At 54.3% G+C, this 18071-nt stretch overlaps 1 protein-coding gene across 2 annotated transcripts in view; it reads left to right on the top strand.

Moving 5' to 3' along the window:
- Window positions 1-7562: 7562 nt before the first annotated feature.
- The window catches only part of SRRM4 (serine/arginine repetitive matrix 4), a 166100-nt gene continuing 155591 nt past the window's right edge, over window positions 7563-18071 (top strand). For both annotated transcript variants that reach the window (XM_029048490.1, XM_029048497.1), the window contains exon 1: window positions 7563-7753. In XM_029048490.1, coding sequence (XP_028904323.1) covers window positions 7623-7753 — 131 coding nt within the window. In that variant the 5' untranslated portion in view covers window positions 7563-7622. The remainder of the gene's footprint in view (window positions 7754-18071) is intronic.

Raw genomic sequence — 18071 nt, forward strand, 5'->3', positions numbered from 1 at the left:
CCATTAGAGTCAAACAGTCTCGCGGATTAAGCGTAGACTTGGTCAACCTTGAGGATGAAACACAGCGTCGGAAAGTCGGTGACATCACGCGATTCCAGAAGTCATCTATCTCGACAGGCCGAGAGCACCTTCGAGGACGGTCCTTGGATCCGGCAGAGAGGAACCGCTAGGCGCTCATGGCTGCATGAGAAGGGTCCACAAGGAGGAACGATCACGAGTCGCTTTTTGAGGTCGGTCAAGCTCTTCGGGCTGGCATTAAGCCTAAGGAAGACTGAATTTATATACCAACCTCAACTGGCAATCCATACGTAGAACTAAAGAGTAGCCATCCTTGTCTTATGCCGTCGAGTCGTCTCCTGCCCAGAGCGACGCCACGGACACGTCTCTCCCGGAGCTCCCTACCTCCATCTGCAGTCGTTCTGGTAGTGGATCCGGAGAGTTTTCTTGGGAAAATTAAGGATTACCGTTACCTTCTTACTAATAATGGTGGTATTTGTTAAGCGCTATGTGCCGAGCGCCGTTCTAAGCGCTGGGGTAGACACAGGGGAATGAGGTCGTCCCACGTGGGGCTCACACACTTTTAATCCCCATTTTACAGATGAGGGAACTGAGGCACCGAGAAGTGAAGTGACTTGCCCGAAGTCACACAGCTGACAAGTGGCCGAGCCGGGATTCGAACCCGTGACCTCTGACTCCAAAGCCCGTGCTCCTTCCACCGAGCCACGCTGCTTCTCATAATAATGTCGGTATTTGTTAAGCGCTTACTATGTGCCGAGCACTGTTCCAAGTGCTGGGGTAGATGCAGGGTAATCGGGTCCCACGCAGGGCTCACGGTCTTAATCCCCATTTTCCAGATGAGGTCACTGAGGCACAGAGAAGTGAAGTGACCTGCCCAAAGTCACACAGCTGACAAGTGGCGGAGCCGGGATTAGAACCCGTGACCTCTGACTTCTTCCGCACGGTAAACCTGAATCTCCTCCCTTGACTCTCTCCCGTTACGCTGGTTTCCAGAAAATAGTAGCCGCAGTATTTATTAAATGCTTACTGCGTGCAGAGCACTCGGAGCTCATTGCGGTCAGGGAACGTGTCACCAAACTCTGTTATACTGAACTGCCCCACGTGCTTAGTTCCGCGTTCTGTACGCAGTAAGTGGGAGTTGAAAACGATCATAGACTTCTGCTACCTAGGCAGCACCCCCTGCCTGGATAGGCCAAGAGGCAAAACTGGAGTAAAAAAGATCAATGTACCCTCTGTAAGACTGACAGAATATGGCGTCACTTAAATCACACTGCAGCTTTATAGAGCAACTGTGGCATCCCACTTTCCTCTATAACTGGGACACCTCCATCTTCCAAAAATCAGTAACAATAATAATTGTGGTATCTGTCAGTAAGTGCCGAGCGCTTAGTACAGTGCTCAGCACACGGTAAGTGCTCAATAAATACGATTGAATGAATGAATGACTAAGCGTTTACTATGTGTCTTGAATAAGTGTTTCCTATGATTAAGTGTTTACTATGTGCATATACAAGTCTGTTGCCGACTTGTTCATTCCAAGCGCTTAGTACAGTGCTCTGCACGTAGTAAGCGCTCAATAAATACTATTGAATGAATGAATGAATGTGTCAAGCACTGTTCTAAGCATTGGGGTGGATACATACAAATCTGGCCGGACACAGTCGCCGTCCCACATGGGGCTCACAGTCTTAATCCCCATTTTACGGATGAAGTAGCTGAGGATCAGAGAAGTAAAGTGAGTTGCCCAAGGTCACACAGCAAACACGGGGCACAGCCGGGATTAGAACCAGATGCTTTGGACCCCCATGTCCGTGTTCCATCCACTAGGCCGCACTGCTTCTCTAGAATGTGTCGCTGCTGCATTCTAGACTAGTCCCAAACTCAACCTCCAATGACAAACAGGGTCACGGGTGACAAGAGTCTGAAACGTAGTCTACTGTCAAAGCAATGGTCAGCCCGCCGTGCCTTGACTGGGCCGAGTCCAGGAGAACGACGAGCGTGGCATTTGTTAAGCCCTTACTGTGTGCCAGGAGCTGTACTAAGCGCTGGGGTGGCTACAAGCAAATGGGGTTGGACACAGTCCTTGTCCCCCATGGGGCTCGCAGTCTCCATCTTCATTTTCCAGATGAGGTCACCGAGGCACAGCGCGAAGCAGCGTGGCTCAGTGGAAAGAGCCCGGGTTCGGAAGTCGGAGGTCATGGATTCTAATCCCGGCTCCGCCGCTTGTCAGCCGTGTGAGCTTGGGCCAGTCGCTTAACCTCTCTGTGCCTCAGTTACCTCACCTGTAAAATGGGGATGAAGACTGTGAGCCCTACGTGGGACAACCTGATCGCCTTGTGTCTACCCCAGCGCTTAGAACAGTGCTTGGCACATAGTAAGCGCTTAACAAATACCAAAAAAAAAAGCGCGAACCGACTGGCCCCGGGTCACACAGCAGATCTGTGGAGGAACCGAGATTAGAACCCCTGACCTTCTGACTCCCAGGCTCGGGCTCTAGCCGCTAGGCGAAGCTGGGTCCCCCCCTCTGGACTGTAAACTATGGGCAGGGAACGTGTCTACCAACTCTGTTTTACGGTACCCTCCCGAGGTCTTAGTACAGTCAATCAATCGAAGGTATTTATTGAGTGTTTACTGTGTGCAGCGCACTGTACTAAGCGCTTGGGAGAGTACGGTCACTCCTCTCCCCTTCAAAGCCTTACTGAAGGTCCATCTCCTCCAAGAGGCCTTCCCAGACTAAGCCCCACTTTTCCACATCTCGCACTCCCTTCTGCGGCGTCCTGACTCGCTCCCTTTGCTCATCCCCTCCTTCCCAGCCCCACATCACTTATTCATTCATTCAATAGTATTTATTGAGCGCTTACTATGTGCAGAGCACCGTACTAAGCGCTTGGGATGAACAAGTCGGCAACGGATAGAGACGGTCCCTGCCGTTTGACGGGCTTACGGTCTAATCGACGGGCTTACAGTCTAATCTACTTAGGTACACGTCTATTGTATTTATTTTTATTGATATCTGTTTGTATCGATGTCTGTCTCCCCCCCCCCCCCCCGCAGACCGTGAGCTCGTTGTGGGCAGGTATTGTCACTCTTTATTGTTGTACTGTACTTTCCCAAGTACTTAGTACAGTGCCCTGCACACAGTAAGCGCTTAATAAATACGATTGATTGAACGAACGAATGACTGCAACCCAGGAGAACTGCAGTGCTTTGTACACAGTAAAAACTCCACCAATATCATCGGTATTTGAAGTAGCACGGCACAGTGGATAGAGCCCGAGCTTGGGAGTCAGCGGTCGTGGGTTCTAATCCCGGCTCCGCCACTTTTCCGCCTTGTGACCTCGGGCAAGCCACTTTGCTTCTCCGTACCTCGGCGGCCTCATCTGGAAAACGGGAACTGAGACACTGAGCGGCATGTGGGACAGTCCGGTTGGATTCGCCTGTATCCACCCCGGTGCTTAGTACAGTGCCTGACACCTAGTAGGTACTTAACAAATGCCATAATCATCATTATTATTATTGGTTGATTGATTGATTGATTGATGATTCAAGGATGTTAGGGCTCCCATCCTTCATTTTCTTAGAAATGCAATCCAAGCCCTAAATTTTGTCCTCAATCCCTGATTTTCTACCTCTGCCCTGAAACGAGAATAAAGTCTCTGGCTGGTCCTTTTCAAAGGATTTAGGTGGCGAGGCACACATTCCCAGAGCAAAACCTGAACTTGATGGGAAAAAATGTGTCCAAATCCATGTTTCTTAATGGCGCAATTAATCACGGCCTCGTTCTCAATCAAGCCGGAGGAGGATTTGCAACAGATGGGCTTTCTCTCAACCTCAAGGACCGGCCGATAGAGTTGATGCTTTGAAAAGGTACGGATGGGAGCTTCGGCTCGGGATATGAGGGTCCTGATCGGGTTGGGGGATCTAGCTCACTCAAAAGGAGCCGGGTTCTAATCCTGCCTCGGTCATATTTCTGCTGTGTGACCTCGGGCAAGTCATTTCACATCGCTGTACCTGATCTGCCTCATCTGTAAAATGGGGACTAATGCCGCGAGCCCCACGTGGGACACGGACCGTGCCCCGCCTGATTTGCTTGTATCTACATAGCGAGCACACAGTGAGCGGGGCACATCGTGAGCGCTGATCGAATGTCATAAAAGGGAGGGGGCCGAGAATTCCTGGGGGTTTCCGGGGTGATGAGATGGACCCCTTGATGGGAAACGGGTTGATCCAGGAACGCCTAACAATTAGGATCTGAAATTATGACAGCAATCTTTCCCTTAAAGAGCTCCGCTCCCCGCGAAAGTCTCCCTCAGATCCTTGGGAGCCTCCAACAGAACGAAGACTCAGTGGAAAGAGCCCGGGCTTCAGAGTCAGAGGTCATGGGTTCGAATCCCGGCTCTGCCGCTTGTCAGCTGTGTGGCCGTGGGCGGGTCGCTTCGCTTCTCTGGGCCTCAGTGACCTCATCTGGAAAATGGGGATTAACCGCGAGCCTCACGTGGGACGGCCCGATGACCCGGTATCTCCCCCAGCGTTCGGAACAGGTGCTCTGCACATCGTAAGCGCTTAACGGCTACCGACGTCGTTATTATAATCACCGATGATCATTATGGCATTTGGTGAGCCCTCGTAACGTGCCAGGCGCCGCGCTAAACGCCGCGGCGGCCGCCAGCAAATCGGGTTGGACGCGGCCCCTCGGTGCCGCGTGGGGCTCACGGTCTCGATCCCCATTTTACGGCTGAAGTAACCGAGGCCCGGAGCGGCGAAGCGACTTGCCCGAGGTCACCCGGCAGACAAGTGGCGGAGCCGGGATTAGGACCCGTGCCCTTCTGACTCCCAGGCCCGCGTTCCATCCGTTACGCCACGAGGCCACATCGACTCGTCCCTCTCCCCCCCAGTCCCCCTGGAGCGGGACCAGGCGGGCGATTTAAGGGCTCCGTCCTACTGGTGGGGAAACTGAGGCCCGGGGGCCGAGGGACTCCTCCGAGGGCACGGCGGGCCTCTAAGACCCTCCTTCGCGGGTAGGAATCGTCCGCCGGCCACGCCCCTCTGCCGGTGGCTCGGTTCCAGTTTGATCATCATGACTAATTGGGATTTCAAATATCCCAGGGCACGTGGAGAGTTTGCCAAGGCCGGATGAGGCAGGTCCCCGGGCGGAGGGGGCGGGGAAGGAGGCCCGGCCTTTTGTCTTGGACGCTGGGCCCCGCCCCACTCTGCATCGCCTTCCTCCCCCGCCCCCTGCTCCTTTCCCCGGGGAGGAGGAGGAGCCCCCCCCCCCCCCCACCCCCGACCCCGCAGGCCCAACCGGCCGGGGGACGGATCCCGCCTGCCGCCAGATGGGGGCGCTCCGCTACGCCGCTCGGCTCTACGCGGCTCGGCTCTGCGCCGCTCGGCCCCGGACCTTAACCTTCACTCCGCTTCAACGCGCTCAACTCTTAGGGTTACAGAGGCATCACCCCCCGGCACCGACCTCCACCCAGAGAGACGGAGAGGGGAAGGGAGAGAGAGAGAGAGATAGAGGCTGAGAGAGAGAAGGAGGAAGTGGGGGGGGGTGGGGAGAGGTAGGGAGAGGGAGAGAGATAAGGATAGGGAGAGAGGGAGAGGGAGGGTGGTAAGGAGCGGGGGGGGGGGGGGGGGAGGAAGGGAGGGAGATAGAAGAGAGAGACAAAGAGAGAAGGGGAGAGGGAGAGAGATAAGGAGAGGGAGAGAGATAAGGAGAGGGAGAGGGAGGGAGGTAAGGAGAGGGAGAGAGAGGAAGGGAGAGGGAGGGTGGTAAGAAGAGGGGGAAAGAGGAAGGGAGAGAGATAGAAGAGAGAGACAAAGAGAGAAAGGGAGAGAGAGAGAGATAAGGATAGAGAGAGAGGGAGAGGGAGAGAGAGGAAGGGAGAGGGAGGGAGGTAGGGAGAGAGAGGGAGGGAGGTAGGGAGAGAGAGAGGGAGGGAGGGAGGGAGAGAGAGGGAGGGAGGTAGGGAGAGAGAGGAAGGGAGAGGGAAAGAGAGAGAGGAAGGGAGAGGGAAAGAGAGAGAGGAAGGGAGAGGGAAAGAGCGAGAGGAAGGGAGGGAGAGAGAGAGGGAGGAAGGGGAGGGAGGAAAAGAGAGAAAGGGAGAGGAAGGGAGTGGGAGACACAGAGAGAGAGAAAGGGAGAAGGAGAGACAGACTAAGGGAGAGAGAGGAAGAGGAGGGAGGAAGGGAGAGGGAGAGAGAGGGAAAAGAAGGGAGAAGGGGAGAGGGAGAGGAAGGGAGAGGGAGAAAAGGAGTTAGAGGGAGGGTGAGAGAGGAAGGAAGCTAGAGGGATGGAGGGGGAGAGAGAAAGGAAGGCAGAGAAAGAGGGAGGGAGAAAGAGACAAAGGGAGCGAGAGGGAGAGGGAGAGATCCTGAAAGGAAAACCCTTATTCCCGGACTTTCCGAAATTCCAGTGGGGAATTATGGGGGCGGGGGGGGGGGAAAGTTGCTTCCCCTGGAAGCGGGTGGAGTCTATCTTGAGCTCACACTCCTTCCCCACCTTTGCCACCTTTCCCGGTCCCCGGGGGGATCCGGACGGCTTGCGGGGACTTTTTCTCTGGATGAATAAGGGCGGCGCCCCGCCCCGTCAGCAGGTGGAGGTCCAGGAGGAGGTGGAGGGGGAGGGAAGGGGGGGTCCTCCCAGCTGCCGGGCTCCCTGGACAAAGGAGCCGGGGAGATTGGCTTCGGTGTGGGCCTCTTGGCAAGCAGCGTCCGCAGCCCCAGCAGATGGCGAGGAGCGGAGTTCGCCCAAGTCCTGCCCATGAAAAAGGAGCGACAGAGAGAGCGTGGGGGGCTGGGGCAGCACCCCACCCCCCAACCCCACCCCTGCCCTAGCTCTAGGACCTTGCAGGAGCCGGCCTGGGGCCACAGCAGCACCCCTCACCCCGGGGAGAGAGAGACCCCTCGAGTCCCGAGGCGTGTGTGTGTGTGGGGGGGGGGGGGGAAGGGGTAATAATAATAATAATAATGGTATTTGGTAAGCGCTCACTAGGGGCCAGACACTGTATTAAGCGCTGGGGCAAATCTGTAAAATTCTGGGAGATCGGGTGGCCTTGGGGAGAGAGAGGCTGGAGCATCTGTCCGGGTCAGGGCGGATCCTCCCCTCTCTCCCCCTCCCCCCCGCCCCCAACCCCACAGGCGGACACACACACACACACACAAGACCCAACAGGCACACAAAGACCCACACGCGCCCCCTGCACGTCTCCCGTGGCGGATCTGCGGGCTTTTGTGATGCAGATGAAGGCGACGGGCAGAGAGCAGGGAGGGGGAAGGGGGAGGAGGGAGAAGCACAAAGTCTTGCTCCCGCGGCCCAGCCCCCTCCCCCGACGTCACACCGCGCCGCAGACAAACGGGAGCGGGGCTCACGCACCCACAGCCCGCACCGCGCCTCCCGCATCCCCCCGGCCGGCCCGAGGGGGGACCCTCCCCCCCCCCCCTCCTCCAGCCCCGCATCCCCCAGGCCGCCCCTCCCCCACAGGACCACCGCCTCCTCTCCTCCATCCCCTGCCCGGCGGCGGGCGGGCCCGGCCCGGCCCCTTTCAGCACCGCGGAGAGCCGCCGGCTGGCCCGGTGGCCCGGAGGGTGGGTGGCCCCGGTGGCCCATGGCGAGCGTGGGGCAGGGCGAGAAGCAGCTCTTTGAGAAGTTCTGGCGGGGGACCTTCAAGGCGGTGGCCACGCCTAGGCCGGCCAGCATCATCGTCGCCGGCATCACCGCGCGGAGGCCGCTCACCAGGTAGACCGCCGCCCTGCCTCCCTTTTCCCCATCGCACCCCTTCCCCGGGACCCCCCCCCCCCCCGCCCCGGCCCCAGCCGGCTGCCCAAAGAGGGGTGGGGGGGGGTCCCGACCTTCCGAGACGACGCCGGCGGAGAACCCCGAGAGGGTCGGGACGGGGAGGGGAGGCTCCCCAAAGGAGGCTTGCGGTCACCCCACCGACGGGGCCGATGGCATCACTCCCGCGATCGTCGTCGTGATAACTGTGGGATCCGTTAGGCGCTTCTCGCGGGCCGGGCACCGTGCTCGACGTCGGGGTGGAAATCGGGCTGGACGCGGCCCCCGTCCCACGTGGGGCTCCCAGTCTCCGTCCCCATTTTACGGATGAGGGGACCGAGGCTCGGAGAAGTGAAGTGACTGGCCCAAGGTCACCCGGCAGACAGGTGGCGGAGCCGGGATTAGAACCCGTGACCTTCTGACTCCCGGGCCCGGCTTCTAGCCACTCCGCCACGCCGCGGGGACTACCGATGATAATATTCCTTCGTTCGATTGCGTTTCTTAAACGCTCGCTGTATGCAGGGCACTGTACTAGGTGGTCGGGGAAGGACAGCACAGCCATGGAGATACGAGAATGATGATGACGATGATTAATAATGACGCACTCTGTGGGTGATCTCGGGGCCGAGTGGCAAACTTTTTCTCCCCTCGGTGGGATCCCTCTCTTTGGAGAGGGGAAGTCAGGGCAGGGAGGCGTGAAGAGAACAGAGGGCCGCAGGAGCGGTCCGGAGTGGGATGGAGTGGAGTGGGCAAGGGGAGGGGGGTCGGGTTTGGCTCCACAGCTGGGGGCAGGAAGCGGGGACCCCCACGCACCCCCCTCATCCCGTTGGCCGGGAGGGCCCCGGAGCTCGCCGAGATGGTGAGAGGTGGCCACCGGCCACTTCCGGACGAAGCCACGCCGGTCAGCAAGGGGAGGGGGGGGGGCGGATTGCACAGGGGGAGGGGGAATTAGGAGTCAGAGCGAAGGATGGGGCTGGGAGGGGAGGGGGAGGGGGCAAAAGATGTGGGCGGGGGGGGGGAATGGGGTGCGGGGAGGGAAGGAGGCGAAAGGAATCGGTTTCTTTTCGCTGGGGTCACTGGGCGGCTGGAAATCCCATCTCCGAACGCTTCGGGAGTGAAGGGTTCCTCGATTCAGTCATTCACTCAGTCCTACTTAACGGTAATAATAATGAGGTGGGCAGAGTATCTGTTAAGTGCTTACTATGTGCCAAGCACCGTTCTAAGCTCTGGGGTAGATACAAGGTAACGAGGATGTCCCACGTGGGGCTCACGGTCTTAACCCCCATCTTCCCGATGAGGGGACTGAGGCCCAGAGAAGTGAAGTGGCTTGCCCAAGGTCACACGGCGGACAAGTGGCGGAGCCGGGATCAGAACCTAGGTTCTCCGACTCCCGAGCCTGGACTCTTTCCACTAAGCCACGCCGCTCCGCGCTGCTTTTATTGAGCGCGCACTGTGTGCAGAGCACTGTACCAAGAGCTCGGGAAAGTACAGTAAAGAGAGGATATCCCTGCCCTACAACGAGCTCGCAATCTAGAGGGGAGACAGGGTCAGGCGCGGTGGGGCTGCAGATAAACTTCAGCTTTGGGGAGAGACATTATCTTCCACAGGAACCTAGGGAAGCAAGGAATTCCGTCCCTCTCATGGGTCCCCCGGTACCCGCGGAGACCCCCCGGCGAGCCGCAGGCCGGGACCGGGAGGAAGAGGAGCGGTAGGAAGAGGAAAGAGGCAGAGGAAGGAGAAGTAAATGAGTGGACGTGCCGCTAAGGCCGGTGAGAATGATAACGATGATGGTGCGATGGAGGGGTGGGGAGATGATGGTGTGACGAGAGGGAGGCACCGGCTGTTTTAACGGCGGTCAGCGGAGCCGTGGTCGGCGGACGCGGCCGGGGCTGTTTGGGGTACGGGCAGGAGCCAGCCAACCCAGCAAATCCACCCCCTCCGACTGGGAGGAAGGAAGGCGGGCCGGAAGCCGAGGATTGGAGAATTCTGAGGTCCCGGATGACTGTCTTTTGGTACCGGAGGATCAGGGCAGAATTTTCCAGCCAGACCAAATGCCTCTGTGGAATGTCCGTGGGAGAGACCGCGAATCCCCTGAGGGATTGTGTTGAACCTCAGTTGCTTGTCGCCACCCCAGGGCTTAGTACAGTGCCTGGCCCATAGTAAGCACTTAACAGATACCACGCATTATTATTACTTTGGGTCCAGGCTTGTCTGGATTAGAGGGAGGCCCAGTGACCAGAAGCAGGAGACAACGATTTGGTGCCTTGGGATCGGAGTCTTGGTCGGGAGGAGAATCTTCCCCTAAACGGGTTCCTCCTCTGCGCACCACTCTCACGCCATTGCCGGGGATGGGGGGCAGCACCCCACTTTCCTTCCTTACTGATCAAACGAATTTATTGAGTACTTACTCTGCGCTGAAGACTGTAGTAAGCGCTTGGGGGAGAACAATAGAACAGAGTGGGTAACATCTTCCCTTCCCACGAGGAGCTTCCAGTCGAGACGGGGGCCATCTCAGAGGCATTCCCCTTCGGCTTCTCCTCCCTCACCCCTAGTTATCAGTGAGATACCGATGGGGGTGAAGACGAGGCGGTACGGTCTAATGGAAATCAGGTCATCAGTGGTATTTCTTCAACCCAGCCCGCACACTTCGCTCCGCTCGTGTTAACCTTCTCACTGTGCCTCCATCTCACCTGTCCCGCCACCGACCCCGGCCCACGTCCTGCCTCCGGCCTGGAACCCCCTCCCTCCTCAAATGACAGTGACTCTGCCCACCTTTAAAGCCTTCCCGGAGGCCCATCTCCTCCAAGAGGCCTTCCCAGGCTAAGCCCCGTTTTTCCTCATCTCCCACTCCCTTCTGCGTCACCCTGACTCGCTCCCTTTATAATAATAATGTTGGTGTTTGTTAAGCGCTACCTATGTGCAGAGCACCGTTCTAAGCGCTGGGGTAGACACAGGGGAATCGGGTCGTCCCACGTAGGGCTCACAGCGTTAATCCCCATTTTGCAGATGAGGTAACTGAGCAGTTAAGTGACTCGCCCACCGTCACACAGCTGACAAGTGGCAGAGCCGGGATTCGAACCCATGATCTCTGACTCCAAAGCCCGTGCTCTTTCCACTGAGCCATGCTGCTTCTCCCCCGTCCCAGCCCCACAGCACCTATGTCCAAATCTGTCATCTTATCTATTCGTATTGATGTCTGCCTCCCCGACTCTAGACCGTAAACCCGTTGCGGGCAGGGAACGTGTCTGTTTATTGCTATACCGTGCTCTCCCAAGCGCTTACTACAGTGCTCTGCACACAGTAAGCACTCAATAAATACGACTGAAAGAATGAATGAGTACTTACTGTGTGCGGAGACTGTATTAAGCTACAGTAGAGCTGGTAGATGGGGATAGAATGCCTCTTAGACTGTGAGCCCCGGGTAGAAAAAGGGACTGTGTCCAATACGATGATCTCGTACGCACTCTGAGAAACAGCCTGGCTTAGTGGAAAGAGCCTGGGCTTGGGAATCAGAGGTCATAAGTTCTAATCCCAGTTTGTATCTCCCCCAGCGCTTAGAACAGGGCTTGGCACAGAGTAAGCGCTTAACAAATACCAACATGATTAATAGGCAGAGAAGCGGCACGGCTCTGTGGAAAGAGCGCGGGCTTGGGAGTCAGAGGTCATGGGTTCGAATTCTGGCTCTGCCACTTGTCAGCTGTGTGACTGTGGGCAAGTCGCTTCGCTTCTCTGTGCCTGTAAAATGGGGATGAAGACTGTGGGCCTCACGTGGGACAACTTCAATAGTATTTATTGAGCGCTTACTCTGTGCAGAGCACTGTACTAAGCGCTTGGAATGAACAAGTCGGCAACAGATAGAGACGGTCCCTGCCGTTTGACGGGCTTACGGTCTAATCGGGGGAGACGGACAGACGAGAACAATGGCAATAAATTACCCTGTATCTACCCCAGCGCTTAGAACGGTGCTCTGCACATATTAAGCACTTAACAAGTACCAACATTATTATTATTATTATTATTGTTATTACTCCAGGACTTAATACAGTGCTTGACACATAGGAAGTGCGCAGAAAATATCGGCATCACGAGATAGTTGTAATGATAATACATTGGATTTTAGCACTTTTATTTTCCTTTGCAGTTTCACATTTCTCACTCCTTTTTGTCCCTATCGCCTCTCCCTGAGGTCAGAAGAGGTATTTATTATTCTCCCCATTTTGCAGATGAAGAAAGTGAGGCCCAGAGAGGTTAAACAAGGAGAGTGCCTGACACATAGTAAGCGCTTAACAAATACCATCATCATCATTACCCAAGGTCAGGCCAGGGGCGGAGCTGGGATCAGAATGCACTTACACTATTTTCCGCTTCCCCCCACAGCTACTTGGAGCGGCAAAGGGAAGAATTGAGAATGAGCCTGAGCCAGTCATGGGTCTGGGTGTCAGAGGACTTGGGTTCTAATTTGGGCTCCACCACTTTTCTGCTCTGTGACTCAGGTCAAGCCAACTTAACTCGTCTGTGCCTCAGTCACCTCGCCTGTAAAATGGGGATTACATCCTCCTTCCTTTTCATTCAATGGTATTTGCTGAGCACTTACTGTAAGCAAAATACTGTGCTAAGCACTTGGGAGAGTCCAATATAACAATAAACAGACACATTCCCTGCCCACAGCGAGCTTATGGTCTTCCTCCGTGAGCCCTGTGTGGGACAGGGGCTGTGTCCAACCTGAACAGTTTGTGTCTATCCCAGTGCTTAGAACAGGGCTTGACACATAGTAAGTGCCTAACAGATACCATTAAAAAAAGCAACAAAAAAAGTTGCCAGAGAATTTGAATGCTCTTGATTTTGATCTATACACTTCTAGTTCCCAAGAAAGGGTCTGGACTAGATCGACTGGAGGAGAAAGTCTGGCTCGTGTCCCTTGGCTACCCGGATGCTTGCCCTGGGAGGCCACCCCCCCCCCCCATTCATTCAGTGATATCTATCGAGAGCCTACTGTGTGCAGAGCACTGCGCTAAGCACTTACGTGAGCAGAGTTAAAGTAGAAGACACCATTTCTGCCCTGGAGGTGCTTACAGTCTAATACTCCCCTAACATGGGAGCGGATTGAGCCAAGAGTTTGCCCTCCATGCTTGGTAGATTCTACGCATTTTGTCTTCTTCATCATTACAAAAGAGAAAATAAATCGATCAATTTATTGAGGTCTTATTGTGTGCAGAGGACTGTACTAAGCTTTGGGAGAAGCAGCATAGCCTAGTTGATCGAACACAGGCCCGGGAATCAGAAAGACTTGGGTTCTAATCCGGGCTCTGTCACCTGTCTGCTCTGTGACTTTGGGCAAGTCGCTTCACTTCTCTGGGCCTCAGTTACCACATCTGTAAAGTGAGGATTCAGACGGTGAGCCCCGGATGGAACAGGGTCAATGTCCAACCGATTTTGCTTGTTTGCACCCCAGCGCTTAGAACAGTGCCTGGCCCATAGTAAACACTAAACAGATACCACAGTTATTCACTATTATGACAATATAACAGAGTTGGTAAGCACGTTCCCTGCCCAAGAGCTTAGTCTACAGGGCGAGACCGTCACAGATATAAATAAATAAATTACAGATATGTACCTAGGTGCTGTGGGGCTGAAGGAAGGGTGAATAAAGGGCGCAAATCGAAGCGCAAGGGCCAGCAGGAGGAAGGCGGGGGGAGAGGAAATGAGGGCTTAATTAGGGAAGGCCTCTTGGAGGAGATGTGCTTTTAATAAGCCTTTCAAGATGGTGAGAGTGATTGTTGGATATGAAGAGGGAAGGTGTTCCAGGTCAGAGGGAGGATGTGGGTGAAATATACGTGGTGAGATAGATGAGGTGGAGGTACAGTGAGTAGGTTGGCATTAGAGGAGCAAAGTGAGCGGGCTGGGTTGGAGTAGGTAAAGTAGGAGGGGGCGAGGGGATTGAGGGTTTTAAAGCCGAAGGTGTGGAGTCTCCGTTGGATGCGGAGGTGGATGGGCGACCACTGGAGTTTCTTGAGGATTGGGGAGATGAGGAGTGAACGGTTTTGTGGAAAAATAGGAAGGTGCCTCATTACCCACCATCAGCAAATTTGGAGAGAGAATCGCTGCCTGAGGGGATCGAGTTTAGGCAGACAAATCTCTTCTTGCAACGGGTTTAGCCCTTCGGAACTTCAGACTTTGTGTTCCTGGAGGATAGTGACCCGTGTCTCGCTACGCTTCCCGGTAGCTCTGCTGTAGGTCCACTTCAAAGAGAGTTGGTATGGGAAACAGGGGACTTGGGTTCTAATGGTGTTTTTTCCTGCCCCAGTCCACTGACGCACTTGGATTGTGTCTGTTTATCGTGGTATTGTCCTCTCCTAAGCGCTCAATCCAATGCTCTGCACACAGTAAGCGCTCAATAAATATGAATGACTGACCGACTGGCAGAGAGTGTATATATATGCTCTCCTATTCACTTGCCCCTTCCACGGCCTAGCAGGAACACCACCGGCAGGGATGAGACAGTGTGTGTCGAGCTTCTTCAAGCTCGGGCAGGTTTTAGATCCCGAAGCCTCTGCTCTGGAGTTCATCTGTCAACCCCGATCAACAGCTCCATCATCGTTCTCTCCAGAAGTTAGTATCTTGCTAGGCACTCGATAGATTCCATCGACCTCGATCTCGACTATCTCACCGCCGACCCCTCATCCACGTCCTACCTCTGGTCTGGGACTCCCTCCCCCTTCATATCAGACAGACGACCACATTCCCCACCTTCAAAGCTTTATTGAAGGCACAACTCCAAGAAATCTTCCCCGACTAAGCTTTCATTTTCTTGTCTCCTACTCCTTCCTATGTCACCTCTGCTCTAAGATTTGCCCCCTTTATTCACCCCACCCTCAGTCCCTCAGCACTTAAATACATACCCGTAATTTATTTATTTCTATTAATTTCCACCTTCCCTTCCAGACTATAAGCTCCTTGAGGGCAGGGAACGTGTCTGCTAACTCCGTACTATCAGAATAATACTTATGGTACTTGTTAAATGCCAGGTGCCAAGCACTAAGTACTGGGGCAGGTACAAGTTAATCAGGTTGGACACGGTCCCTGTCCCACATGGGGCTCACAGGCTTAATCCCTACCTTACAGATAAGGTCACTGAGGCACAGAGAAGAGAAGTGACCTGCTCAAGGTCACCGGATAGATGAGTGGAGGTGACGGGATTAGAAACCAGGTCCTTCTGAATCCCAGGCTTGTGCCCAGTCCACTAAAGCATGCTGTATCTCAAACAGTGAACTCTTGAGTGCCCTGCACAGAGTAAGCGTTTAATAAATACCACTGATTGACTGATTGATGTTGATGGTATCAAATCAGAGGTAGAAAGAAAGAACGAACTCAGAACAACACTTCGAAGATTGAAGCTTCGAGTCACTTGGGGGTCGACTCTCATTTTTCCGTCTAGACTGTAAGCTCGTTGGGGGCAGGGAACGTGTCTGCTTATTCTATTTTGCTCTCCCAAGCGCTTACTACAGTGCTCTGCACACAGTAAGCGCTCAATAAATACGATTGAATGAATGATTGAATGAATTCAACTTCTCCCTTCACCAATCTTCCTGCCTTTTTTAGCAAAAATAAAAAGGGCCCTGGGCGGGGTCTGCATAATAGTCATTTTTTCTCCCCCGAATATGTTCTTCGGAGAGGGTGAGCACTGGCTGAGTGAGCCTTAGCTAGTTTTTGTTTCTTGAGAGCTCGTGGTTAAGACCCAATCAGAACTGCATAACGCATCACCTTGCTCTGGACACCCGAGAAGGATTTTCCCTCTGGGAAGGAATTGATGTCGTTTGTATCTATTTGTAAGTGAATTTGGAGTTTAAAGGGAGAAGAAGGGTCCGGGGGTAATCCGGCTCCTTGCTTGTTTGCTTCTCTCGGGGAATGGGTGATTTTCTAACAGAACTGCTCGGTGAATTGCTTCACTTCACATCTCCGAGCCTCAGTTCCCCCGTCTGTAAAATGGGGATGGAGCCTGTGAGCCGTATGTGGGACGGGGACCGTGTCCAACTCAAGCTCGGTGCGAAGAGGCGAGAAGCAGCATGGTCTAGAGGCAAAAAAAAAAAAGGCCAGAGACTCAGAGGACCTGGGTTCTAATCCCAGCTCTGTCACCTGCCTGCTGTGTAACTTTGGACAAGTCACTTAACTTCTCTGAGCCTCATTAACCTCATCTGTAAAATGGGGATTAAGACTGTGGACCCCACCTGGGACAACCTGATAGTCTTGTATCCCCCACCCCCAGAGCTTAGAACAGTGATGGCACATAGTAAGCGCTTAACAAATACCATAATTATTATTATTCGCCCTACGGGGATTCCCCTCAGACCTCAGTAAACAGAGTCACGTTTCGTGGGAGAGTGAGGTCTGCGTTTTGCTCCCCTGCACACAATTCCAAGAGCACTGTGAGGCCGACCCCAGGAGCAAACACCTCTCCTGGCCACCCGATAGATGCGGGTTCCTTTCTCAGGGGGTTGGACCGTGATGGGAATCTGACCAGACGAGAGACTGTTTCTCCTTCCTGGAGATATCATGGTCCCACCCCTTGGGGCGAGACCGTCTGCTTATTGTTATATCGTTCTCTCCCAAGCGCTTGGTACAGTGCTCTGCACACGGTAAGCTCTCAATAAATACGACTGAATGAATGAATGAGTGAGACCTCCAAACCGTTTACTCGCCCAGGCTGGGTACGGTGCTCTGCAAACAGTAAGTGCTCAATAAATACCGTTGATGGATGGATTGACTGATTGACTCCGGCTAAGGGAGATACAACCTCCATCCCTGCTCACGGACCCAGCCCTGTCCTCCTCCGGGAGGGCGGTGGGGGACCTTGAAACAGCTTTCTGACCTTTCCGCCCCCCTCCCCGTCGGCTCATCTTAAAGCAGACCCGTTGATTGAACATTCAAATAAGGGTTTGAGACTTTTAAAACCAATGCCAAGGCATCGAATGGTTCTTATTAATCGAACACCTTCCTCTCCCCCACCTCCCAGCCCCCGTGCCCTTCTCCTGATTAATGCAGACACTTCTTAGGCTTTATTTATTCATCCTCCTGGTTGCACTGTGACTTAGGTAACAAGATGACTTTCTTTATTTGGAGAGGAAGGAAGCCAAGGCCAGGAACTCACCCCCCGCTACCCGGTGACCTTCTCCCCCGGGACGGTGGCAGGAGGCAGACGTGGACCCCAAGGCTCTGACCCGTTTTCCCCCGTGCGGGTCGCGACTGTCAGTGCTCCGTGGCGGGGATGGGGGAGAAACTCCGAGGCCCAGCGGGGTTAGAGCCCGTGAGGCAGAATGGCTCAGATATGACAGGGTTTCCGACTCCCCAGTGAAACGCCACGATAAATTCCACCCAGATAGCATCCGGGTTCCAGTCCATCGCTCCCAATTTGCCTTTCCCTTCTTTCCTCCTCCATTTCAGGGTCCAGTTCCGATACACTTCCCATCCCTTTCCAGCGAGAAGCAGCGTGGCCTAGTGGATAGAGCCCGGGCCTGGAAGTCAGAAGGACCCGGGTTCTCATCCTGGCTCCGCCGCTTCTCTGCTTGGGCAAGCCACTTCACTTCTCTGGGCCTCGGTCACCTCATCTGTCAAATGGGGATTAGTGAAAAGGGCACGGGCCTGGGAGTCAGAAGTCATGGGTTCTAATCCTGACTCTACCGCTTGTCTCTGTCTGACCTCGGGCAAGTCACTTCACTTCTCTGGACCTCGGTTACCTCAACTGTAAAATGGGGATTGAGACTGTGAGCCCCACGTAGGATAGGGACTGGGTCCCACCCAATTTGCTTGTATCCACCCAGCGTTTAGTACGGTGCCTGGCAAATAGTAAGCGCTTAACAAATACCATAATTATTATTATTACTTTGAGCCCCAAGTGGGACAGGGGATTGGGTCCAACCTGATTAGCTTGTGTCTGCCTCAGGGCTTAGTTAGTATAGTGCCTGGCACACAGTAAGCGCTTAACAAATATCAGTTATTATTATTATTATTACTGTGAGCCCCACGTAGGACAGGGACTGTGTCCAGCCTGATTAATTTGTATCTGCCCCAGTGCTTGGTACAGTGCCTAGCACATAGTAAGCACTTAATAAGTGCCTATCATTATCATCATTATTATTATTCTGGCTATTATTTCTATTATTAGAAGGTGCGTAATGTAGCGGATAGAGCTTAGGCCTATAATTCAGAAGGTCATGGGTTCTAGTCCCGGCTCCGCCACTTGTCTGCTGGGTGACCGTGGGCAAGTCGGTTCACTTCTCTGGGCCTC

This window comes from Ornithorhynchus anatinus, chromosome 2 (genome assembly GCF_004115215.2).
Source record: "Ornithorhynchus anatinus isolate Pmale09 chromosome 2, mOrnAna1.pri.v4, whole genome shotgun sequence".
Classification (NCBI taxonomy): domain Eukaryota; kingdom Metazoa; phylum Chordata; class Mammalia; order Monotremata; family Ornithorhynchidae; genus Ornithorhynchus; species Ornithorhynchus anatinus.